This window comes from Somniosus microcephalus, chromosome 22 (genome assembly GCF_052327205.1).
Source record: "Somniosus microcephalus isolate GS21.2 chromosome 22, FLI_Smic_1.0, whole genome shotgun sequence".
Lineage (NCBI taxonomy): Eukaryota > Metazoa > Chordata > Chondrichthyes > Squaliformes > Somniosidae > Somniosus > Somniosus microcephalus.
Window position 1 is genome coordinate 42,843,349 of NC_141008.1, and position 26,024 is coordinate 42,869,372.

General features: G+C 46.8%; 1 protein-coding gene across 1 annotated transcript; it reads right to left on the minus strand.

The window, feature by feature from the left end:
• Nucleotides 1-6: 6 nt before the first annotated feature.
• On the minus strand, nt 7-24,386 carry kctd7 (potassium channel tetramerization domain containing 7). The gene is made up of 4 exons (XM_085964528.1): nt 24,009-24,386; nt 15,441-15,610; nt 12,144-12,322; nt 7-2,140 (listed from the first exon to the last, which is right to left on the minus strand). Exons 1-4 carry the CDS (start codon nt 24,132-24,134, stop codon nt 1,764-1,766), a joined length of 852 nt encoding a protein of 283 aa, XP_085820654.1. The 5' UTR covers nt 24,135-24,386; the 3' UTR covers nt 7-1,763.
• Nucleotides 24,387-26,024: the final 1,638 nt, after the last annotated feature.

Consider the following 26,024-nt stretch of genomic DNA (forward strand, 5'->3'; position numbering starts at 1 on the left):
CTTTGTAAGGAATAAAGGAACCTTCAAAAAAAAAATCACAAAAAATGCAGACGGAAAAGTATTACAAAAACGTAGAACCAAACAGCAGAAGAGTATTTTGTTTGAATTCATCTTTTATATGAATAAATAATTTCCAGCAAAACTGAAAGACTCTGGCTTTAGGCATCTTTAAGTGTCTGCAACCAATGCCATTAGTACTAGGGAGGTGGGAGGAGCTGACCAAATCAAAGTCATTAACTGCTACATTTTTCTTCATTTGTTGAAATTAGCTAACGGGAGAGATGAGGGAACACTGCTTTATGGCTTTCCAAAAATGAGAAAACAAAGGAAACTATACTCCTAAACTAGTACAGTATTTGCATCCTAAAAGTAAGGCTGTGGGTTTGACGACAACATCTGGCTGTCACTCAAATTCTGCCTAGGCTTTGTAAGGAAGTTTTACAATTAAGTCAGAGTCAGATTATTCAAGCTTCAAACAAGAAAACCTCACACCGTTACTGTGTTTTCCGATCACTTAACATGATAGAGGTCAATGGTGGAAAAAATGTTGACCCACCTAATTTGAGCAGGTTTCATAGTGGAGAGTACATTTGCAACCTGGAGTATTAGCATATTGTGGCATTTTTCATGCTGACAAGTCAGATTTATTAATGCAATATCTAACTTGTCAAGAGTGTAGGGAAGAAGAATGAAAATTTCTATGATTATACAGGAAACTTTTTTTTATCCGGCACCGACGGGACTGACGTGGTGCTGGTTCATCAAAAATTCCGGATAACCGAGAGCTATAGTAAAAGATACGGAGAGCTGAGAGCTCCGTATAAAGCAACAAACCCTGTTGCTTAGCAACAGGTGCAGAACAATGGCCACAAGTTCCAAGCATCTCTGTAGCTTAGCAACAGCTGCAGCCACACCCAATTGCACAGCAACAGATCGAGGAAGGCAAGTAATATGAAGTAAAACTTACCTGAACCTACTCCTGAATTTTGCCGGTTAACCGAGATTTCCGGTTATTTAGGTGCCGGTAAATCGAAAGTTTCCTGTAATTATACACAATAGTATATACACTATAACACTTCAATTACATGGAGAAATATGAGCATAACATTTGACTTGTCAGATCAAAATAAATAAATGCATCAAATGGTACTAAACATAAGAACTAGGAGCAGGAGTAGGCCACTTGGCCCCTCGAGCCTGCTCCACCATTCAATAAGATTATGGCTGATCCTGGACTCAAAGCCACTTCCCTGCCCATAACCCTTCACTCTCTTATATTAGTGAACAAGATGATTTTTTTTTAACAACAATTCAATAGTTTTGTGGTTACCATTACTGATACTAGTAATGAATTTAAATTCCCCAGCTGCCGTGGTGGGATTTGAACTCACGTCTTTGGATTATTAGTCCAGGCCTTTGGATTACAAGCCCAGTGACATTACCAGTACGCTACCATTCCCAATCTACATGCACCCTAAAGTATTGCACTCTGTCCTTGTTCATACCGACAAGTCAGATATCGCATTAATAAATCTGACTTGTCAGCTTGAAAAATGCCACAATATGCTAAGACTCCAGATTGCAAATGTACCTAACCATCCCTGCCTCGTTACAAGACATTGTGGGCTGCTGGCTGCTGAACACACCTACAGGCAGAATTGCTCAGTTTTGCTGGTGTCGTTAATAAGTTAAATTGCAAAAATATTCCCATCATAATATTTTGTCAAATAAATAAGGAAGCTCAAACTAATTACAAAAGGTAGTTACCACCAGGTAATCTTGAATTCATAAATTGGGCGTTTGCAGTAGTAATAGTTTATGAGATGCTTATCACAAACACCTATGCACTGGTGATCCACTGTAATTCCTCTGTCTGCTAAGTCTGTCACGATGCAGTGGAGAAGGTCGTATACGTCAGCAATGGCTTCCCATGGGCCGAATGACACGTCGACTTCACAGTGATGTTCAAAGAGTTTTGTCTCATTGTCACTTCTATCAAAATGTAGCGAGTTGTACAGAGGACGCTCATATGGTGTGACCGGCATCTCCTCCTTGTAAACACAAATTTTCAACTTTGCAAATCTTGCCTTTCGTTGAATTGCTCTTTGTTTTGCGATTTCAATGATCCTTTCCAAGTTCTCTGTTGATGAAAGGAAAAAGAGAAAAATACTAAAGTATACAACTCAATTTTAGACAATTTTAGTTATTTTCGAGTTAAGAAAGCCTCATCACAGTATTTTAGGAGACTGAGAAAGAAAGAACTTGCATTTATAATTTTCATAAGCAGTGGTTAAAGTGCCATTTTTGTTAAATAAGGGCACTCATTCCCAAACCTGCGTTCCCAAACATTCCCATCCCACAAGCATTACACACAGCACTCATGAAATAAATCAAAGAGCAATTTATTAACTATCTGGAAAATATAACCAGCTTGTCTTCCTGTTGCAATGCATATTTTTCAGAAATACTTGTGAAAATCTAAACTCCCTAATAACATTTGTTGCACATGTTTAAGTTTTGCAACTCAAATTCCTTTATCCCTTTCACTGCACCTCTGCCCCTCCTGGCCCACAAGGAAATCTTTAAAAACTTCTAGAAATTGAACTTACCTGGGCCGCTTCTGGCCCTGATCCTGCTTGACACCAGGTTTCTCCGGCAGCTCCGGCACTGTGCACGATTTGTGCATTTTACGCCATCGGACCTCAACATTTAATTATTTATGAGGCCCCGTAACACCCAGGCGGTCACAACCCCCTGAAAAGCAGTAGGGTCGCGCCTGGCTGCCATTTTAGCCCCCCACCCACACCGTTCCCACCGGGAAGGCAGGATTAAAATCGGGCTTTGTGGAGTCTCTTTCCCTCTGTCTGACAGTCACTGGGGCCGGATCGTTCTCTCTTTTAAAGTCTCTCTTGGTATCCTTCTCCCAGGGTCTCTGAGGAACTCACTTTTGGATTAATGGATTCATTATCTGAACCAGGAACAGCTTTGTCACCACCAGGGTTTAATGCCGCAACGTCAAACATGAACTTTTTTTCTGCTTAATTTTACATAATCTTGCATTAATTTATTCACAGTTGAGCCAGAAGTAGGTCATTTTTATGCATTATTACGGATGTGCTTGCTGCACTAAGATTCATGGATTAATATATTTCGGGAAAGAAGTGATCAATTTTAGTTCAAACATTCTGAAATGAACCACTTTTTAAGGGGAGTATTCTGTACCAGAATTTATTGGATATTCGTCCTGTACACAAAATATAATGAGTATTCCTCTCCCCGTCGGGTAATTAGTGAGGCCAGCAGCCATGGAGAGCAATGCAAGAGTGCAGTGGTGGCAAGAGGAGTGCGGTGGCGTTGAGATTGACAACCGGGGAGAATAGCAGCAGTGAGACTGGTGCTGGGAGAGAGTGGCAGTCGTGAGATCTGAACTCAGAGAGAGCAACAGCAATGAGGCTGGTGGCAAAGGAGAACAGCAGTAGCAAAAGCTGAAGACCTCCCAGGTGGAGTGGCAGCGAGTAGGCCAGTGGCAGGCAAAATACGGCCCGCCAATGAATTCTACCTGCCCTGTCAACGCCTGGCTTCGAGCTTCGAACGCCCGTCCCACGTGACGTCAGGAGGCAGGTCATTGCCTCTGAGGCAGCAGGGGCGTTGACGTAAGAAAACTACTAGGCACTTGGTCTAAGCGTTAAACAAAGCTTTAATCAACTGTTTTACAACATGGAGGTCTAGTTGTGTCCTTCACTAGTTCCTGTTAAGAATGTCCAGCGCAAGCTGGGCCCATGCCCGAGTATATATACTCTCCCTGGACAGCGCCACCCGTAGGCCGCTCAGTATTATTTCATAAGTCCTTCTTTCATGAATGACCGATTCATGTCAGGCGTCATAACCAAAAACAGAGGCGGGGCAAATCGAATCCGCCGTTCGCTGCATCAAAGTGTCGTTGCTATAACTTCCTCTTTCAAAAATAAATCAACCATATTAACACTGCAGTGTAGGACACCTTCTGCTGTTTACAGTGGTATCTGCAACACCAGACTCGGAAATGTTTGGAACGAGAATAGAAATCGAAACTGAACCAGATTGAAGCGATTACGGGGAAATAGAAACTTACTGAATTGTCTGCAGCTTGTAAATCAACACATTTATTCACACCTGAAACTTCAGTTTCTGCTCCATTACTGCAACGTACAAGGTGAGTTTCTCATGGTTTGTGAGTTGAATTTCCATAAATCTATGCAAACTTTCCAGAAAAATGCACAATAACATAAATACTTTAAATATATAAAATCATGCCATTGGCAGCGTGACTCACAATTGACACAATCGAATCGACTGGAAGATTGTTTACTTAGAACTTTTTAAAAAACTTGCTGAGAGTTTTTAGTCTCAACATGTCTCTGAAGGAATTTTGGCGCCTAATTCAAAATTAGTCCTGGGCTTGATTTAATTCCAGTGAGTTCCAAATTGCTATTTTTGTTAATTGGTGCAATTGGGTGAAAGATGTCTGAATTCTGCAGAGGTACCGCCAGTCTCCCGGCAGGGGAGCTTCTAGCCTAATGGTGGGCAAAATTTGGCCCACGGGCCGTATCCAGTTCATTCTATCCGGCCCGCTGGAAGGGACAGAAATAGAACGCGAGCCAGAGCTCTGAGTCAAGTCATGGCAGCTCATCTCGGTGGCTCTTTTACTGAAGAAAGAGACTAGCGCTGCGTCTTTCCTCTCCCGGTACCCAGAGAACGACGGCAGGGGGGTTCTCATCACCATCTTAGACACGGGAGTGGATCCAGGAGCACAAGGACGCCAGGTAATGGCAGGCGATTGTAGTTCAGGCCTTGCGAAGCCTCGGGCTCCCATACTCTGCATAGCAAAAAAAGAACACCTCTCGCATCGGAGTCCCAGCATTCTCAAGCCTCTCTGCCAAACAGCTACGTAGACTTTTGGTACAACATATAATCGATCGATCAATCATTTAATTCATTTAGCAACGGAAGATTTTATGATCTTACACTGCATTTTGTGTATTTAAGATAGTATCTGACTACGATCTGAATTTATGTTTATAAATTATTAAGAGTGTAGAAGTGGGAGTGATAATCAACACTATGAGTTGACCTGTTTCAAATTTACCAATTTAACACTTTGCTCTCACCAATGACTGTTAGTGGGGTTATTAATTTTTGCTCAATTATTCACTCATTTTAATATTATCCCACTTAATTAGCATAGTGGAGGCATAGCTAAATGGACCCGGGTATATTGGACATTACATCACTGTTTTAAATTTTAATGGTAGCTGTTGATAACCTCAATTGATGAATAGGGGAAAAGAGGTCTGGGAGCATATAGTAATCAGTCACACGCTCCACACATAAAAAAAATCAAGAGTGAAGCAGGCGCAGAGAAGACTAGAGCATGCTCAGAAGACATATTCAGTCATCTGTTCATCATGCAAGATTTTGAAAGACCAACAAACAACAAAGACCAATTTATAAATGTGGTGAGGAGATCAAATGCGGGTCTAAAAAGCAGCAGTGATACTGCATTACTTTTCCCGAAATAGCAGTCAGGCCAGAGAAGGATAAATCAGTAAGTGAAAGACTCTGACTTAAAAGAGAACTTGGCTTGTAAGTTGTAATATTCAGAGGTTATGGGGAAAGTATTTGACATTGTACTTCCTTCTATAATGACTTTCTCCTTTAATGCTTAACTATTTTGAAATTTGTTTTATGGGATGTGGGCGTCGCTGGCAAGATCAGCATTTATTGTCCATCCCTAATTGCCCTTGAGAAGGTGGTGGTAAGCTGCCTTCTTGAACCGCTGCAGTCTGTGTGGTGAAGGTGCTCCCACAGTGCTGTCAGGGAGGGAGTTCCAGGATTTTGACCCAGCGACGATGAAGGATCGGCGATATATTTCCAAGTCAGGATGGTGTGTGACTTGGAGGGGAACTTGGAGGTGGTGGCGTTCCCATGCGCCTGCTGCCCTTGTCCTTCTATGTGGATGAGGTCGCGGGTTTGGGAGGTGCTGCCGAAGAAGCCTTGGCGAGTTGCTGCAGTGCATCTTGTAGATGGTACACACTGCAGCCACGGTACGCCGGTGGTGGAGGGAGTGAATGTTTAACATGGTGGATGGGGTGCCAATCAAGCGGGCTGCTTTGTCCTGGATTGTGTCGAGCTTCTTGAGTGTTGTTGGAGCTGCACTCATCCAGGCAAGTGTAGAGTATTCCATCACACTCCTGACTTGTGCCTTATAGATGGTGGAAAGGCTTTGGGGAGTCAGGAGGTGAGACACACGCCACAGAATACCCAGCTTCTGACCTGCTCTTGTTGCTACAGTATTTATGTGGCTGGTCCAGTTAAGTTTCTGGTCAATGTTAACCCCCAGGATGGTGGGGGATTCGGCGATGGTAATGCTGTTGAATGTCATGAACTGGCCTAGATAAACTTATTTTATGGAAATGAAGAATTGAATGCAATATATAAACCTGCTCAATTTTATATAACTAAATTCATTCTACTCTGTATTAAATATTCCTCCTGATCTGATCAGCACACCACTAGAGTAAATCAAAAAGGATTAAACCTAAAATGGAGCAGTAGTATTCTGCATCAATACCTAAATATTCTGTACACAAACAAATAGGATCTGGCTTTCTGTCCAGGGTCCTCCATACACCCTTTAAGAGGGATTTAAAAAAATATTTAACATATGATTTTGATACCAATTAAATTATTTGAGTCTTAACAGCCACTTCAAAGTTTTTTTAGCATGTCATGCCAAGCTTGAGATTAAAACTGCAAGAGTAGATTGGGGCTATACTCTCTGGAGTTTAGAAGAATGAGAGGTGATTCTGAGGGGAATTGACAGGGTTGTTTCCCCTGGCTGGTGAGCCTAGAACTAGGGGGCATAGTCACAGGATAAGGGGTCGGCCATTTAAGACTGAGATGAGGATAAATTCCTTCACTCAGAGGGTTGTCAGTCTTTGGAATTCTCTACCCCAAAGGGCTGTGAATGCTGAGTCTTTGAGTATATTCAAGGCTGAGATAGATCGATTTTTGGACTCTAGGGGAATCAAGGAGTATGGAGATCGGGCGGGAAAGTGGAGTTGAGGTCGAAGATCAGTCATGATCTTATTGAATGGCGGAGCAGGCTCGAGGGGCCATATGGCCTACTCCTGCTCCTAATTCTTATGTTCTTGTGTTCTAAGACCATAAGACAGCAGGACCTGTGGTCAATAAAGCTGATTAATGTACAATAAATACCACGGGTCTGCTACGGTTACAGAAACCATAGATGTACACAATGGGCCAATCAAACTCTCATGGGTTTAATTCCCTCTGTGCTCTCTTTTTAGCAGATCCACTAACATGTTCGCATTAAATCCGGTCTTGGGTTATTGTCTGTGTTAAAATAGTATGGACAAAATTTATACATATACATTAACTAAAAGTAGACACGAAAGGAATTGAGCAATAGAATCAATGATCAATATTAAAATTACTGGGAGGTTAACTTCCACGGGGATCTCCTGTTTGTCCACTGTAACTGGCGGAACCTATGTCATTTTTCCAGGGCTTCTGCAAATCATCTGCCAAAGTTGCAGCAGACGATCAGGAAAACCCTGCGTATATTCATCCCCCTGGTCTCAGTATGTAGACCAAACTTCATTTGAGTCCAACTAGATCGTGTTCATGTTTGTATGCTTACTGGGGTCTTTGTCATTAACTGCCTTTACCAGAAAAGTAGAAAAAATATGACTGTGTAGGAGTCGCTGGAAATCAACAGACTGTGAGACTTTCGTAGCCGCAAAGAAAAACGCGTGTTAGCTTTATTAACTCTCCGCATGGACTGAGGGACTCGACCTCGTCGCAGGGCTATGACATCATCACACAATTGACGACTCTTAAAGGGACCCTGCCCCGATAACCCAACCAAGTTCCGTACATAACGTGGAGCGATAACAACATTGGCTAAACATAGTGAATTGTGTTACTGTCCCTATGTGGTCTCCGCCACAAATGTCCCCCCAGAATTCACTAGAACTGGCAATGTCAGTCGTTGAGGGGCCCGGGTCACACGGCCGAAACGGCTCCTTAAGTCAGGGGCGGGGACCCGGGGGGGGGGGGGGGGGTCGCTGGAGGGTCCCCGGGCGCTCGGTGGTGGACTGAGGGTGCAGAAGCTGGAGGTCGGCCCCGCCGCGGGGGCTGAACCAACCCAACAGGTCGGTCCAGATCCAGGTGGGCCGGCTTAAGACGTTCCATGGAAATGTAGTCCGGCTTACCGCCGACATCCACCACGAAGGCCTTGTCCCTGGCTTCCAGGACGCGGAATGGTCCGTCGTAGGGTGGGTGAAGAGGTTCCCGGTGGGCGTCGTGGTGGACGAAAACGTACTCCGCCACACGAAGGTCGGGCGGAATGTGGGACTGAGGGAGACCGTGCTGCGACGTGGTCACCGGCGCGAAAACCTTGCTGTTGTCCAGGAGGGCGGACCGCTGACGGGCTGCGGACCAAGGGTCCGTGGCGTTGGGGACGAACTCCCCGGGAACCCGCAGTGGCTGCCCGTAGACGAGCTCGGCGGACGAGGACTGGAGGTCCTCCTTGGGGGCGGTCCTGAGTCCCAGCATGACCCACGGGAGTCTGGCGATCCAACTGTCATCCCAGAGGCTGGCCCGGAGCGCGGCCTTCATGGAGCGATGAAACCGTTCGCACAGCCCGTTAGCCTGAGGGTGATATGCGGTGGTGCGGTGGAGTCTCAACCCGAGGCCTTGGGCGACAGCGTTCCAGAGCTCCGACGTGAACTGGGGTCCCCGGTCGGAGGAGACGTCAGATGGGGCACCGAACCGGGCGACCCAAGTGTTGAGGAACGCCCGAGCCACATCGGCGGACGTTGTTGACAACAGCGGGACGGCTTCCGGCCATCGGGTGGTTCTGTCGACCATCGTGAGGAGGTGGGTGAACCCGCGGGAGGGCAGCAGGGGCCCCACCAGGTCCATGTTAACATGGTCGAACCGCCTCTCGGGCACCGCGAAAGGCACCAACGGGGCCTTAGTATGGTGATGCACTTTCGAGCGCTGGCATACCACGCAGGTATTGGCCCAGTCGCGAACGTCCTTCTTGAGCCCGTGCCAGACGAACTTAGCTGCCACCAGCTTCTGTGGCGGCTTCCTGCCCGGGTGGGAAAGGCTATGGACGGCGTCGAAAACCTGCCATCTCCATCCGTCGGGCACGACGGGGCGTGGCTGCCCAACGGAGATGTCTCACAGGAGCGTGGTGCCGGCATCGTCAAACGCGACGTCCGCTAACTGAAGGCCCGTGACAGCCGTCCTGTAGGCCTGGACGTCCGGGTCGGAGGCCTGGTCGACCGCCATGCGGGTGTAGTCAATGCCGAGGTGTACGGCGCTGGCGACGGCCCGGGAGAGACAGTCAGCGACGGGGTTGTTTTTCCCAGCCACATGCTGGATGTCCGTCGTGAACTCGGAGACGAAGGAAAGCTGGCGCTGCTGACGGGCCGACCACGGCTCGGAAACTTTGACCATGGCGAAGGTCAACGGCTTGTGGTCCACGAACGCCATGAACGGGCGGGTCTCCAGCAGGAAACGGAAGTGTCGGACGGCGAGGTAGAGGCCGAGAAGCTCGCGATCGAAGGTGCTGTACTTCTGCTCGTTGGGGTGGAGCTTCCGGCTGAAGAAGGCGAGCGGCTGCCAGGTGCCGTTGACCCACTGTTCGTGGACGTGCCGACAGCATAGTCCAAAGCGTCAGTGGTGAGAGCGATCGGCGCATCGGGCAACGGATGCGCCAGCATGGTCGCGTTAGCCAGGGCCCTTTTCGTGTCCGTGAAAGAATTGGCTATCTCCTCGGACCAGTCGACGGCGAGCTTGGCGGGCTTGCCTTCGAGGGCCTCGTAAAGGGCCCGCATAAGCTGGGCTGCCCGGGGAACGAAGCGATGATAAAAGTTCACCATGCCCAAAAACTCCTGCAGGGCCTTCACGGTGAGGGGTCGCGGAAAATCCTTCACGGCCTCCACTTTCGACGGCAGTGGCACCGCCCCGTCCTTCGTGATGCGGTGCCCGAGAAAGTCGATCGAGGACAGCCTGAACTGGCACTTGGCCGGGTTGACAATTAGGCCGTGCTGGCTGAGGCGTTCAAAGAGAGTCCGGAGGTGGGACACATGCTCCGTCCTGGAGGCGCTGGCGATGAGAATGTCGTCCAGGTAGACGAACAGGAATGGCAGGTCCCGTAACACGGTGTCCATTAGGTGTTGAAAAGCCTGAGCGGCGTTTTTGAGACCGAATGGCATGCGGAGGAATTCGAACAGCCCGAACGGGGTGATCACCGCAGTTTTCGGGACGTCCTGCGGCTGGACGGGGACCTGGTGGTAAACCCGAACGAGGTCCACATTAGAGAAAACAACTTTCCCGGCCAGGCGGGCGGAAAAGTCCTGGATGTGTGGAATCGGGTAGCGGTCGGGGGTCGTAGCATCGTTGAGGCGCCGGTAATCGCCGCACGGGCGCCAACCACCGCCTGGTTTCGGTGCGATGTGGAGGGGCAAGGCCCACGGACTGTTCGACCGGCGAATGATGCTGAGGCGCTCCATCGTGTCGAACTCGGCTTTAGCGATGGCGAGTTTCCCCGGGTCGAGACGCCGAGCACGGGCGTAGACAGGCGGACCGGTGGTCGGGATGTGGAGTTCTACCCCGTGCTTGGTGGCGGCGGACGAGAAAGTGGGCTTCGTGAGGTCCGGGAACCTGGCGAGGAGGTGGGAAAACTCGTCGGAGGCCGAGAGTGCGCTGGATAACTTCGTCGTGCCGGAACCACTGAGCGAACACGGGAGCGAACTGAAAGTCTCAGCGTTGACAAGACGTCGGTTCTTGACATCCACCAAAAGGCCATTGGCGCAGAGGAAGTCAGCGCCGAGAAGCGGGGTGGACACTTTCGCTGTAACAAAGTCCCAAGCGAAACGCTGCCCGCCAAAACACAGCACCACGCTCCGTTTCCCGAAGGTACGGATGGAACTGCCGTTGGCGGCTTCGAGGGCGGGGCCGTGGTTCCCCCCCTGTATGTCTATGGTTGACGCGGGCAGGACGCTCACCTGGGCACCTGTGTTGCAGAGGAAACGACGTCCATAGTCAGTGTCCGTAATGAATAACAGACTACCTGAACGGCCGACAGCCATGGTAGCTAATGAGTGGGCCTTCGCGTTTCCCGACGCGGTAAAGTTGCACGGGGGCCGGCACTTCTTAGCTTTGGGGCCGAACTGCGCGTGGTAGAAGCACATGTGTGGGGGCTGCCGCCGTTGGGCTGTGGCGGTGGGGGCAGTGCCCCGCATGGCCGCGCAGTACTGTTGCCCGGCGGAGAAAAATTTGTCGGCCTCCTTGGCCAGGTTGCGGAAATCACTAATATGAGAGTTGGCTAAAGCCAACCGTACCTGCCCTGGCAGCTGTTGTAGGAACAGTTCTCCGAAGAGGAAGCACGGCTTGTGCTTGCCCAGGAGGGTTAACATGTGGTCCATCAGTTCTGAGGGCTTGGAATCGCCAAGCCCGGGTAGAGAGAGAAGCTGGCGTGCGCGCTCGGGTTCAGTTAGTCCAAAAGTCTCTAGGAGGTGCGTTCTCAGCGTCGCAAATTTGTGGTGCGCTGGGGGGTCCTCGAGCAGGCTCACAACTCTGGCCGCGGTGGAGCTGCCGAGAGCAGAGATGACGTAATAATACTTTGTGTCGTCCGCGGTGATGTCCCGGAGTGCAAACCGAGCCTCGGCCTGGGCGAACCAAGCGGCAGCCTGTCGTTCCCAAAACTCCGGTAATTTGAGAGAAACGGCATTCGTCGCCATCTCGGATAAAGTCTTTGGAAACGTCCAAAAGAGAAACGGGGTCACCAATGTAGGAGTCGCTGGAAATCAACAGACTGCGAGACTTTCATAGCCGCAAAGAAAAACGCGTGTTAGCTTTATTAACTCTCCGCATGGACTGAGGGACTCGAACTCGTCGCAGGGCTATGACGTCATCACACAATCGATGACTCTTAAAGGGACCCTGCCCTGATAACCCAACCAAGTTCCGTACATAACGTGGAGCGATAACAACATTGGCTAAACATAGTGAATTGTGTTACTGTCCCTATGTGGTCTCCGCCACAACTGCATAGTCAGCGTTACCTTTGTAATATGGCAGCAAGTCCAAAAATGCCTTCCTGACTTTTTCACTGGCCAAGGGCTGCACCTCATCCAGACACTCGAGAAGTGGGCCAATAGAATAATACTGTGCTTCTTTGTAAACTGTTCTCACGCGCTCACGAGGTGGTAGGTCATCACTCCGTAAAAAATTGAGAATGTCTCTGGAAAGGGAAGGAAGCTCAGTGTATGATAATATCCACATTAGTACAAGGTCCTGTCAGCATAAAAATTTACGAGCAATTAATTAATTTACTTCTGCTTCACATAACATCTACTGCACTTAATATTGTCAGTGTTCGAATAACACTGCTGGTGTTAAATGTGATTAAAAGTACAACATTTGCATAAGTGCAATGTACTTCTACATTCACCTTTCCTGAATCTTCCCTCGTTTTCACCCAAGGCTGGTAACTCATTCTATGGTATGGTTGCATGGACACCAACAGCCTCATCTAAGTGGCCACTTCTTCAAGCATAAGGCTAGATAGTGTGTCATAGGAACAGGAGTAGGCCGTTCAGCCTCTCAAACCTGTTCCAGCATTCAATTAGGCTGATCTGTACATCAACTCTATTTACTCTTACCCAACAAAAATCTATCAATCTCACTCTTGAAAATTTCAATTGACCCAGCATCCACAGCCTTTTGGGCAGGTGAGTTCCAGATTATACTACCATTTATGTGAAAAAATGCTACCTGATTTCACTCCTAAATGGCCTAGCTCTCATTTTAAGATTATGCCCTAGCTCTGGATTCCCCCACCAGGTGAAATAGTTTCTCTGTTGTAACGTGTCAGCTGTGGCTCAGTGGGTAGCACTCTCGCCTCTGAGTCAGAAGGCTGTGGGTTCAAAGTCCCACTCCAGGAACTTGAGCACATAAAGCTAGGCTGGCACTCTCGTGCAGTGCTGAGGGAGTGCTGTACTGTTGGAAGTGCCGTCTTTCGGATGAGACGTTAAACGGAGACCCCATCTGCTCTCTCAGGTGGATGTAAAAGATCCCATGGCATTATTTCGAAGAAGAGCATGGGAGTTATCACAGAAATCACAGAAACCCCACAGTGCAGATAAAAGCCATTTCGGCCCATCGAGCCTGCACCATCACATATCCCACCCGATCCCCGTAACCCCACGTATTTAATCCCCCTAACACTAAGGGTCAATTTATCATAACCAATCATCCTAACCCGCACATCTTTGGACTGTGGGAGGAAACCGGAGCACCCGGAGGAAACCCACGCAAACACGGGGAGAATGTGCAAACTCCACACAGACAGTCACCCGAGGCCGGATTCGAACCCGGGTCCCTGGCGCTGTGAGGCAACAGTGCTAACCACTATGCCACCGTGCTGCCTGGTGTCCTGGCCAATATTTATCCCTCAACTAACATAACAAAAACAGATTATCTGCTCATTATCACATTGCTGTTTGTGGGAGCTTGCTGTGCGCAAATTGGCTGCCGCATTTCCCACATTACAACAGTGACCACACTTCAGAAAGTACAGTGGTTGTGAAAGGTGCTATATAAATACAGGTCTTTCTTTCTTTTAACGTTTTATAATTTTAAACACTTCAATTAGATCATCCCATAACCTTCGAAACGTGAGGGAATACAAGCCAATTTTATGAAAGCTGGCCTCATAATTGAACTCTAAGCCCTGGTATCATTCTGCTGAATCTGGGCTGTACCCCTTCCAAGGCCAATATAGTAATCCTGAGGTGCAGTGCCCAAAATTGAATGCAAATCTCCAGATGGGATCTGACCAAGGCTCTGTACAACTGAAGCATCATATCCTCACTTTTCAGCATGCTACTTGATCACATGGGCATCACAACCAAGTCTGATTCTGTCCATATGCATGCATTTTCCAGCAAGTGTCAGTGGATAGTAATGAGGAGAAAGAACTCTGCCTGATTTACTTTTCCGCCTTAACCCCAACATATTAAGGTCAATTGTAGTACCTCTGCTGCCATCCCAGCTAGGATCAGCTCGCTCAGTAACAACCATGGATCATACTGGCACCTTCTGAGTTTGTGTAACTCAGCAACACACCATGGAGTGCAGTTACCAAAAGAGCTATCATGAGAACTACCAACATACATTTCCAGTTGTCATCCTTATATCTAATGTTGCTGACAAACCTTTTAAATGTATTTTTTAAATCTATATATATAAAACAGTATGTCTCTCTGTCTGTCTTTCTGTCTCTCTGTCCGGCTATACAATCAAAAGTTATAGAGCGTACCTACACATATGTTATATCAAAAGAAAGCTTATCATTAGAGGACTCTTGTAGGCGTATTTACTTTTTCGTCACACAAAAATTGTTTGCACAGTGTACAAAAAACGTTCAAAAATACTCAAAAATCCACTCATTAGCGCTTGACCAATCCTACCTCTCATTAGCGTTGAGTGATGTGCTGCTTGACCAATCCTACAGTTCACTCACCTGATGGTTGACCAATCGGTGCGTCACAGGCGGGACCTAATGCTCCAGTCTCCCTAAACTTCGCCGCCATTTTTTTCATCCCCACAGGGACACCACCAGCCAAACAAACCCCCACATTCCGACTCCGGCAGCGGCAGGTGAGTTTCCACGCAGCGGGCGGGTCATCGGCAGCGGCCGACCGTCAACCGCGCCACCCGCGGGGGAGCTCCATCCCCACAGCAACCCTCACATTGCAGCTCCCGATCCCACTCCTGCCCCGCCGCACCGGCAGATAAGTTGGGCTCACTCAGGCCGTGCCTCGCAACCGCTCGGCCCGACACACACAGCGGTCGGGGGAGCGGCAGTGGCCACCCGTCAACCACGCGATCCGTGAGGGAGCTCAGCTCGGGTCCGTCTCCGCTCGACAGCCCGGCCGCGCCTCAAGTGCTAGGCCCCGCACGGCTGCTATCAGAAGGGGATGGGGGGGGGAGGGGGGAGGTGAGGGGAGGGGGTGAGGGGGAGGTGAGGGGAGGGGGAGGTGAGGGGGGAGGGGGAGGTGAGGGGGGAGGGGGAGGGAGGGAGGCAGGGAGAGGACAGCACAGGGAGAGGGGGAGAGCGACAGAGAGGGGGGACACACAGGGGCACGCAGACCGCGCGGCCCAAAATTGCCCTGGCAATGCCGGGCTCCCCAGCTAGTTTACAATATATTGCTACAATATTTACTACAATATTCAATTCAACTTATTTACTTATTTGTATCTGGCACGTTTAGATTTAATATATTGAGCAATATTACAGTGGTTAGCAGTTTTCTTTAATAAGGTATTTAAAAAATAATTATGATAACATTACCTACCCAAAGTAGGTCCCATCTCTGTCAATAAAGAAACGCCCCTCTGAATCAGTGGGAATATGATGTCGGCCACTGAACATTGCTGCTAGCATTGTGTCTTCATAGCGCCTCAAAGTGGACAGTCTTGTAGTAAAATACATGCCTCCTACATTCAGTGGAACAACCTCTGGGAACTACAGAGACAAAGAGTAACACTGTTGGAAAACACTTCAACTTTCCCGATAGGTTTTTTTGAACACTGCCATGATTATTTTACTTATAGTATATTGATTATTATTGCAATTATTTCTATAAAATTAATATGACCTGCTTATTAGGTGGGAGAGCAAAAAATACATTTTCTTCTGTTACTGAATACATTATAGATTCAAGCTAGCAACTCGTCTGCTGCACTTTGTGATATCATCTGGCTCAAATATTGATACACTTTAGCTGATATATCAACTTACTTATGATCAAGACAATACAGTAATATTGTAACTTTCAACAGAATAAGCTTAGTACAACTCAAATAATATTCATCCGCACATTTCTTTTCTCACAGAAAAGCAAATAAAATGTAAAGATGCAAGCTGCCCCAGTGGTTCTGTTTGTACCACATTCTCCAGTGAGACTGGCAAGGAAAATATCCAGGAGTGACCTCTGATTAAAAAAAATGCATATATGTTAAAATTTGCTGAAAAAACCTTTCAGAAATGCTTACAACCACTGCCATAGCAACTTTACCTAGATCACAGTAAGGTTGCATAGATTTATCCAAAAGGGAGTATCTGCCTATTTTTCTTAAATAAAGAGAGAAAAAGAATGATAAAAAAAAGTCTGACAGAGACGATGAAAGTCATGTGAAAGCCAAATGGAGAGCAATAGAAAGAGGGGTAGAAAGAAAGGAAAACTAGCGTAAAAGACAGAGAAGGGGAGAGAAAGAATTGGAAAGTGAGACCAAGCAGAAAAGAGAGACAAACAATGGTTTATTTTTGTCTGTGGGCAATAGCACAAAAGGTCAACTAGTGTTTTAATATTCCAGAAACTCAAATGAGGCATCTTTCACTTTATGTGCAACTTTAAGAATTCATAAGTTGTTATGGTCATCAGTTGTTCTGGGCTGCAGATGTTTCCATGAAGAGTGTCAATGTTCGTCTACGATCCACTAGAATATTTCACAATTCTAGTGGAGTGAGACTGACAACAGATTTTACTCTCCCTTCGAGAGTGAAGGCAGGTCTGGTTGTCCAACCTAAGACGCTTTTGAAACAAAAAAGAAAATACCGCTGGTACTGGAAACCTGAAACAAAAATAGAAAATGCTGGAACCACTCAGCGAGCCGGGCACAGCATCTGTGGAGAGCAGCGGGAGATAGGCTTCTGATGAAGGATTATACCTGAAACATAAACTTGTCACTTCTCTCCACAGATGCTGTGCCTGACTCAGAATTTTCCGTTTTTGTTTCTAAAACATTTTTGGTCTGGAGCAAGCTCTCTACCACAGAATCATAGAATATTTCAACACAAGAACAGGCCATTCAGCCCCAGCACCCTTTTTATCGGGAGTATCCCCCACAGCGACTGCAACTCCTTTCAAGGTGGCCTGCAGAGACTGGAAGCCACTCCTGATAGCAGAGCAAAAGTCAGTCGTGCAATTCTTGTACATTTATGGTGGGCTGCCTGCTTCCACGTGTGCTTTAGGCTCAGCTAGTGTCCTTTTAAAAGCAGAGTGAATTAAATCAGGGTGCATTGATTTCTTAGCAATTTCTCAACTTGCCATCTAGTGCTTTATGAAATCCCGTGACTAAAACTATCTATAGGCTACCATGTGCTTTGTTCCATTAGTTGTGTTAGACGAGAATGTCAATGACTTGATAGATGTTTGTGAACTTGAAGGATCAGCTTGTTCTTCACCCTCATCCTCCTTTTCTGCCTCAACTTCTGCATTTTCTTGGGAGGTCAAGAGATCTATAGCATTATAACATAAGCGTGAAATTAATGTACTGCATGGGCACGGGGAACATAAGCACTTAGTTGATGATGATTAATCCTCGGGGTTCCAATGAGGACTTCTTAGTTTTTGGATTTTCCCATGACCAGGTCTGTTAATTTGGAATAGGGTAACTAACCCTCAGCTGTCATAGAGCCTCTGATTTTTTGTTAAACCGAGGCCTCATCTGCCCTCTGAGGTGGACACAAAAGATCCCATGTCACTATTCAAAGAAGAGCAGGGGAGTTATCCTAGCCAATATTTATCTCTCAACCAATATCACTAAAACAAATTATCTGGACATTATCAGCTTGTGGGATCTTGATGGGCACAAATTGGCTGCCGCATTTCCTACATTACAACAGTGACTACTCCTCAAAAAGTACTTCATTGGTTGTAAAAGCACTTTGTGATGTCCTGAGATTGTAAAAGGCACTATATAAACGCTCTCCAGAACTCCCTCCCTAAACCCCTCCAATCCACCAAGCTACCTTCCTGCCTACCTTTAAAGGCCTTCTTAAAGCCTATTAATTTGACCATACTTTCAGTCATCCTAACTCTCCCACTACATTCCTATTTAAAGTGTTTGTTGTTGTTGTGTCTTGGCCAACATTTATCTCTCAACCAACACCTAAAACAGATGATCTGGTCATTTATTTCATTGCTGGTTGTGGGAGCTTGCTGTGCGCAAACTGGCTGTCGCGTTTCCTCCTTTACAACAGTGACTACACTTCAAAAAGTACTTCATCGGCTGTAAAGCGCTTTGGGGCGTCCTGAGGTTGTGAAAGGCGCTATGTAAGTCTTTCTTTCTTTCTTCCATGCAAGGTCTTCCCAAGCAAGCCTATCATCAGGTCATTAAATTTCTTACGGCTGTAAGGTCCTTGCAGGAGTTGGCGGAGGTGGCATTAACAGGTAGTGCCACTTCTTTCCAACATGCTGATGCCACTAACCAAATTATCCACTTCCCTCTTCCTCCAAACAAACTGTCCCTTCTTCCCCTTATTTTTCCGAGCAATACCTCCAGCTTTCTCTCAGCGAAATTCCTGGATCTTCCTACTATCTTAACCTTGCCGTCCTATTTGACCCTGAGATGAGCTTCCAACCCCACATTCTCTCCATCACCAAGACTGCCTATTTCCACCTCCCTAACGTCGCTCACCTGCGTAACATTGCTCGTCTCCACCCCTGCCTCATCTCATCTGCTGCTGAAACCCTCATCCATGCTTTTGTTGGCTGAAGACTGTCGGGCAGAAGTGCGGGATAGGCGGAGCGAGGCGAGAGCGGACCCTATTGTGATGGCGCCGATGAAGATGGCTGCCGTCCTTGCGGGCTCCGTGCGTACCAGCAGCTAAGTGTCCTTTGTTGATTGGTGCGCTCGGCTCATTAAGGAAAAAGCATTTCACTGACTGGATTTCACTTGTTGTATTTGGTTATGTGACAAATAAAATTGAAATTGAAATTGAAATTGTTACCTCTAGACTCGACTATTCCAATGCTCTCCTGGCCAGCCTTCCACCTTTCCCAGTTCATGTTTGTTTATTCAATTTTAGTTTCATAGATTAACATGCTAGTGGATCTCCTGTGGCGATGCACATAGGGAGTCAAGACCAAGTGTAATCGACAGATGAAGTGGCCTTAGAAGTCAGGAGATATTTGGACCAGGGTGTGCAGATGCAATTCAGTCCCCATTTTAAAATTATACATTCTGTCCTTATTTTTATATTTCTGTTATAAATTCCTTTGTCCGCCTCTGTAAACTTGCCATCCTTTGAGACTGTGACAAAGGTAAACTATCCCTCCTCGTCCTTCTTGACTTGTCTGCAGCCTTTGACACGATTGACCACTCCATCCTTCTCCAACGCCTCTCCACTGTCGTCCAGCTGGGTGGGATTGCACTCGCCTGGTTCCATTCTTATCTATCTAATCGTAACCAGAGAATCACCTGCAACGGCTTCTCTTCCCGCTACCGCATTGTTACCTCTAGTGTCCCCCAAGAATCTATCCTTGGCCCCCTCCTATTTCTCATCTACATGTTGCCCCTTGGTGACATCATCCGACATCACAGCGTCAGTTTCCACATGTACACCGACAACACCGAGCTTTACCTCACTACCTCTTCTCTCGACCTCTCCACAGTGTCTAAATTGTCAGACTGCTTGTCCGACATACAGTTCTGGCTGAGCAAAAATGTTCTCCAATTAAATATTGGGAAGACCGAAGCCATTGTTTTCGGTCCCCATCACAAACTCCGTTCCCTAGCCACTAACTCCATCCCTCTCCCTAACATCTGTCTGAGGCTGAACCACGCTGTTTGCAAACTTGGTGTCATATTTGACCCTGAAATTAGCTTCCGACCACACATCCGCAGCATAACAAAGATCGCCTACTTCCACCTCCGTAACATTGTCCGTCTCCGCCCTTGCCTCAGCTCATCTGCTGCTGAAACCCTCATCCATGCCTTTGTTACCTCTAGACTTGACTATTACAAATCACTCCTGGCTGGCCTCCCATATTCCACCGTACATAAACTTGAGGTCATCCAAAACTCGGCTGCCCGTGTCCTAACTCGCACCAAGTCCCGTTCGCCCGTCACCCCTGTGCTCGCTGACCTACATTGGCTCCCGGTTAAGCAGTGCCTCAATTTCAAAATTCTCATCCTTGCTTTCAAATCCCTCCATGACCTTGTCCCTTCCTATCTCTGTAATTTCCTTCAGCCCCACAACCTCCCCCCCACAACTCGAGATATCTGCGCTCCTCTAATTCTGCCCTCTTGAGCACCCTTGATTATAATCGCTCAACCTCTGGTGGTCGTGCCTTCCGTTGCCTAGGCCCTAAGCTCTGGAATTCCTTCCCTAAACCTCTCTGCCTCTCTACCTCTCTTTCCTCCTTTAAGACGCTCCTTAAAACCTACCTCTCTAACCAAGCTTTTGGTCACCTGCCCTAATTTATCCTTATGTGGATCAGTGTCATTTTTTGTCTTAAAATACTCCTGTGCACTGCTATGGGACGTTTTACTATGTTAAAGGCGCTATATAAATACAAATTGTTGCTGTTGTAGTTACTGCCAGTGGTGGTGCTGGCCCGCCTTCACTAGCATGAGGGTGTAATTACAACATAACAAGTTTACGTGGGCAGTTTCAATAATAAATGCAGAAACAGGAACTTATAAAGGAAAAAGTTGACAGGAAGTGCGCACAGGCACAAGTTTTTAAGTGTATTATAGAATTGCAGAATAATATCAACATATTTCAATATTTCAACATATCTCTTTCAGCTTATCTTCCTGCCTTCTCACCGTGTTTCTCTATCTCAATAAATATATCTAGCTATTCATGTGAATCCATTTATACTGTTCCATAGTTTACTGTGCTTTGTGTAAAACAGTCAGCGTGAATTCCTCCATTTCTAATTTTCAAATTTTATCCTAGTTCCTGAACAATTTGCCTAGATCGACTTTATTAATCCCCATCATAACCTTGACCACCTCAAGCTCTCTTTTCCAACTTCCTTAACCTTTTCACATAACTTTGGGTACATTTACACTTCAGGTTTAGTATTGAGTTAAATGCTGGCGGGCCTGGAGTCAGCTGTGGCTTAGTTGGTAGCACCCTCATTCACCCTGGATCACAAAATTGTGGGTTCAAGTCCCACTCCAGAGACTGGAGCACAAAAATCTAGACTAACATTCTAGTGAAATACTGAGGGAGTGCTGCATTGTTGAAGGTGCTGTCTTTCAGATGAGATGTTAAACTGAGGCCCTCTCAGGTGGATGTAAAAGATCCCGTGGCATTATTTTGAAGAAGAGCAGGGGAGTTATCCCTGGTGTCCTAGCCGATATTTATCCCTCAATCAACATCACAAAAACAGATTATCTGGTCATTATCACATTGCTGTTTGTGTGGCCTTGCTGTGTGCAAATTGGCTGCCGCGTTTCCTGCATTACAACAGTGCCTACACTTCAAAAAGTACTTCATTGGCTGTAAAGTGCCTTGGGACGTCAGGTGGTCATGAAATGCGCTACAGAAATGCAGGTCTTTCTAGATTTATTTCTAGATTTAGATTGTATACACAATATAACTGTAGCATCATAACTGGAAACAAAACGGTTTTACACTGACACTGCTGTTGTAGTATAATGCATCCTTAGATTTTGAAACCTGGCATCAACTCTGTTACCAGTGTTCCAACTTCTCAATGGCAATAATACCTCTGTTTAGTGTGGTAACTAATACATTTTACAAGTGTTCCAGACATGGTCTTTTATAAATAGGAACATAGGAACAGGAGGAGGCCATTCAGCCTCTCGAATCTGTTCCACCGTTCAATTAGATCATGGTTGATCTGTATCTCAACTCCATCTACCCGCCCTGGTTCCGTAACTGTTAGTACCCTTGCCTAACAAAAATCTATCAATCTCAGCTCTGACATTTTTAATTGACCTAGCCTCAACAGCTTTTTGGGGGAGAGTTTCAGATTTCCACTACTTTTTGTGTGAGGAAGTATTTCCTGTCATCACCCCTGAACGGCCTAGCTCTAATTTTAAGGCTATGCCCCCATGTTCTGGACTCCCCCTACCAGAGGAAATAGTTTCTCTCTATCTACGCTATCAAATCTTTTAATCATCTTAAACAGCTCAATGAGATCACCCCATAATCTATATTTAAGGGAATACAAGCCTAGTCTATGCAACCTAGCCTCATAATTTCACCCTTTTAGCCCCGGTATCATTCTGGTGAATCTACACGGCACCCCCTTCAAGGCCAATATACCCTTCCTATAGTGCGGTGCCCAGAACTGAATGCAGTGCCCCAGATGGGATCTCACTAGAGCTCTGTACAACTGTAAACTAACTTTCACCCCTTTGTATTCCAGCCCCACTGAGGTAAAGGCCAACATTCCATTAGCCTTTTTCAATTTTAAAAAGTACCTGTCCACTAGCTTGCAGTGATTTCTGTACTCGGACCCCTAAATCTCTCTGTTCTTCCACAGTTCCTAGCTTCTCACCATTTAGAAAATACTCTGATTTATCTTTCTTAGGTCCAAAGTGGATGGCCTCACACTTCCCAACACTGAACTCCATCTGCTATAGTTTTACCCACTCACTTAATCTATCAATGTCCCATTGCAACTTTCTGCTCCCATCTACACTATTTATTGTGTCACCTAACTAAGTGTCGTCAGCGAATTTGGATATACGGCTCTCTATTCCTTCATCTGAGGCATTTATAAATATAGTGAAAAGCTGAGGCCTCAGTACAGATCCTTGGGGGACACCACTAGTCACATCCTGCCAGTTTGAGTACAGACCCATTATCCCTACTCTGTCTCCTACCTCCTAACCAATCCCCTACCCATGTCAAGAGGTTGCTTCCAATTCCATACGCTCTCATTTTTGTTAACATTATCAAATGCCTTCTGGAAGTCCATATAAATAACATCCATAGACATTCCCTTATCTACTACATTCATTACCTCCCAAAATATTCAACTAGGTTCGTTAGACATGACATACCCTTTACAAATCCAGGCTGGCTCTCTCTGATCAGTTGATATTTGTCCAAACGCTCAGTCACTCTGTCTCTAATAACAGATTCTTGTAACTTTTCCACAACAGACATTAGACTAATAGGTCTATAATTTCCTACTTTATCTCTCCTACCCGTCTTAAATAATGGAGTGACACTGACAATTTTCCAAGCCAAGCGGACAATTCCTGAATCAAGAGAGTTTTGGAAGGTCATGACTGGAGCATCTGTAATTTCCTTTCTTTTAATATCAACTCTTTTGGACATAGAATATATTGTCACAGCATATATTTACTATAAACTTTATAAATTCTAAGCACAAACTCTTAGAGAAATAAATATCAATAATAACTAAAACACATTTTTGTTCCAAATGCATGAAATCACACAGCCTAGCATGCAGGGATGACTGTCGTGGTATTAATAAATTAGTGTCCTTATTATTTATCATATAAAGTGAATGGTTGATGATCCTCATTAACATAGCAGGGTGAAAATCTTGAGAGGTCTGTATTTTCATTGGTGCTTCCCCTGGTATTCTCTTCGGAAACCGTGGAGTGCCCTGCCCATAAATCGATTTTATTTTCTAATTTAGCATTCACAACATCTTCAAAGGCGACGCAGACATTCATTAACAGAGTTCAGGATAATGCCACTAAATTAAAAATATTAAACAGTTATTAACTTTCAGTCACCAAATGACACAACAAAGGCGGAAAGATTACAGATGTTTAGCAATCCCATTTCAGGTCAATGTCGACAATGAGAACCGGGATTGACAGTGGGCACATCCAATGGTTAGGCAGCATCGCCCAACTGCTTTTTCACAGGACAAGGAAGAGGTAACTGGGCCAGTAAGAAACGGGCTTTATGGCTAACAGCCGCTGGAGGTAGTTGTTGTTTATGTGAAACGCCGTTTACCTGTGGAGCTTGATCCATTCTGGAGGAACAGGGATTATTGGAGAGGGGATGCATTCACTGGGGTAACCCCTCACCACGAAAACAATGCGGATCACTGGGGTCAGCCCAAGCATCCCCCGCCCAGCAGATCCCGCAATGGAGCATCCCTCCTTACCTCTTGCACAGTCAGTGTATTTGCAGGTCGGTTGGCAGCTGCCTTCCTCACCTCGTCTTCTGAATCGGAGCCCGACATTGTATCATCCGATTGTTGGCTTCCCTTGTGTCCTGAAATAACCACCATCACTCTCGCCTTGTGCAATGTAAAAAGCTACAGTTGCAAAAAGAAGGGGAAAATTACTTCCTAGTGGCTGCAGCTCATCTTGAGGTGCCCCACCTCCTCTGTATCTGCATCGACGGTGGCACCAGATTCCCACTGTATTCGCGCTCTGTCTGCTCCACTATTAATCTGCCTCTTCAGGGACTCCGCTAATCCGCCGTGCCAACCCGCTTGATGTGTACCGCGCAGCCGCAGTCCCGACCTCCCAGCCCCTCTCTTTCCAACGTGCTGCGTTTCATGTCCTGCATTGGGAAGAATTTTAAAGCTACAGGACATCGCAGGAAACAAGCATTGCAATATTATCAACAACATGCAGCAGTTCCTTTGACTCCCTGAGCCCCCTCAGTACATTGAATTTCAATCTTCATGATTGCCTAGAGCGATAGATTTTTTGTTTGGCTATCATGGGATCTGGAGCTAAGGTGGGTAAGTGGTGTTGAGGTACAGATCTCATTGAAACTTATAAAATTCTAACAGGACTAGACAGACTAGATGCAGGAAGGATGTTCCCGATGGCCGGGGAGTCCAGAACCAGGGGTCACAGTCTAAGGATAAAAGGTAAGCCATTTAGGACAGAGATGAGGAGGAATTTCTTCATCCAGAGAGCGGTGAACCTGTGGAATTCTCTACCACAGAAGGCAGTAGAGGCCAATTCATTAAATATATTCAAGAAGGAGTTGGATATATTTCTTAAGGCTAAAGGGATCAAGGGGCATGGGGAGAAAGCAGGGACAGGGTACTGAATTTGGATGATCAGCCATGATCGCATTGAATGGCGGAGCAGACTTGAGGGGCCGAATGGCCTACTCCTGCTCCTATCTTCTATGTTTCTATCAGGCTCGAGGGGCTGAATGACCTACTCCTGTTCCTCTGTTCCTACACGTTTTTACACTGGCCTCGCCAGACCCTACATTTGGAACTACTTTCAGCTTTAAGTCCCATCCCCATGCCCTTCGGTGGTCCTCTGACTGATCACCTGTGGATTTCCTCTATCAGTGGCAGGGTGTTCAGCTGTCACTGCCCTTCTAGAGTCAGCCGTGGCTCATGTTAGCAGTCTCGCCTCTGAGTCAGAAGGCTGTGGGTTCATGTCCCACTCCAGAGACTTGAGCACATAATCTAGGCCAGTAGTTTTGTGCAGTACTGAGGGAGTCTTTCAGACGATACATTAAACCGAGGCACCGTCTGCCCTCTCAGGTTGTTGTTAAAGATCCCACGGCACTATTCAAAGAAGAGCAAGGGAGTTCTCCCAGTATCCTGACCAATATTTATCCCTCAACCAACACCTAAAACAAATTGGGCTAGAAATTCAGTAGGCTTTGCGCCCAGTTTTCGCCCAAAGAGGGCTTTTGCGGCACTTGCTGAGCTTTTGCCGATATTCAGCGCTGCGGTAATGGCGGCGTTAGCCAGTAGCGCTGCGCCACCACCGATGACGTCATCGGTGTGCGCAGTGCCCCGCTACCACCCCGCTACCGGCCCGACCGCCATATTTAGTTGCGGCCGCCTCTTCCGCAGCGGCCACAAACAGCGATCAGAAAACGGGGCCGTCCTGTAGCCTTAGTGGGGCGCTTTAAGGTGGAGGTGCGGCCGGCCGCTTTTTCGGCGGCCGCCTGCCCGCACCTCCTTCCCCGGCCTCCTCCACCCCCCCCCCCCCCCGCGGCATTGCTGGCTGCTTTCCGCGAACCCGGCACTTCTCCGTGGTGCCAGGCTCATTTGCCGGCACTATCCAGCGGCGATCTCCCCGTTGCAGGCACCTCCCCCTTAAGAGAAGGAGGAGGCCTGCAGTACCGCAGCCTGCCGCTCCGCAGCGGGTGGCGCAGCGGCGCCTAGAGCACTGAAATTCAGTTTCAGCGCCCC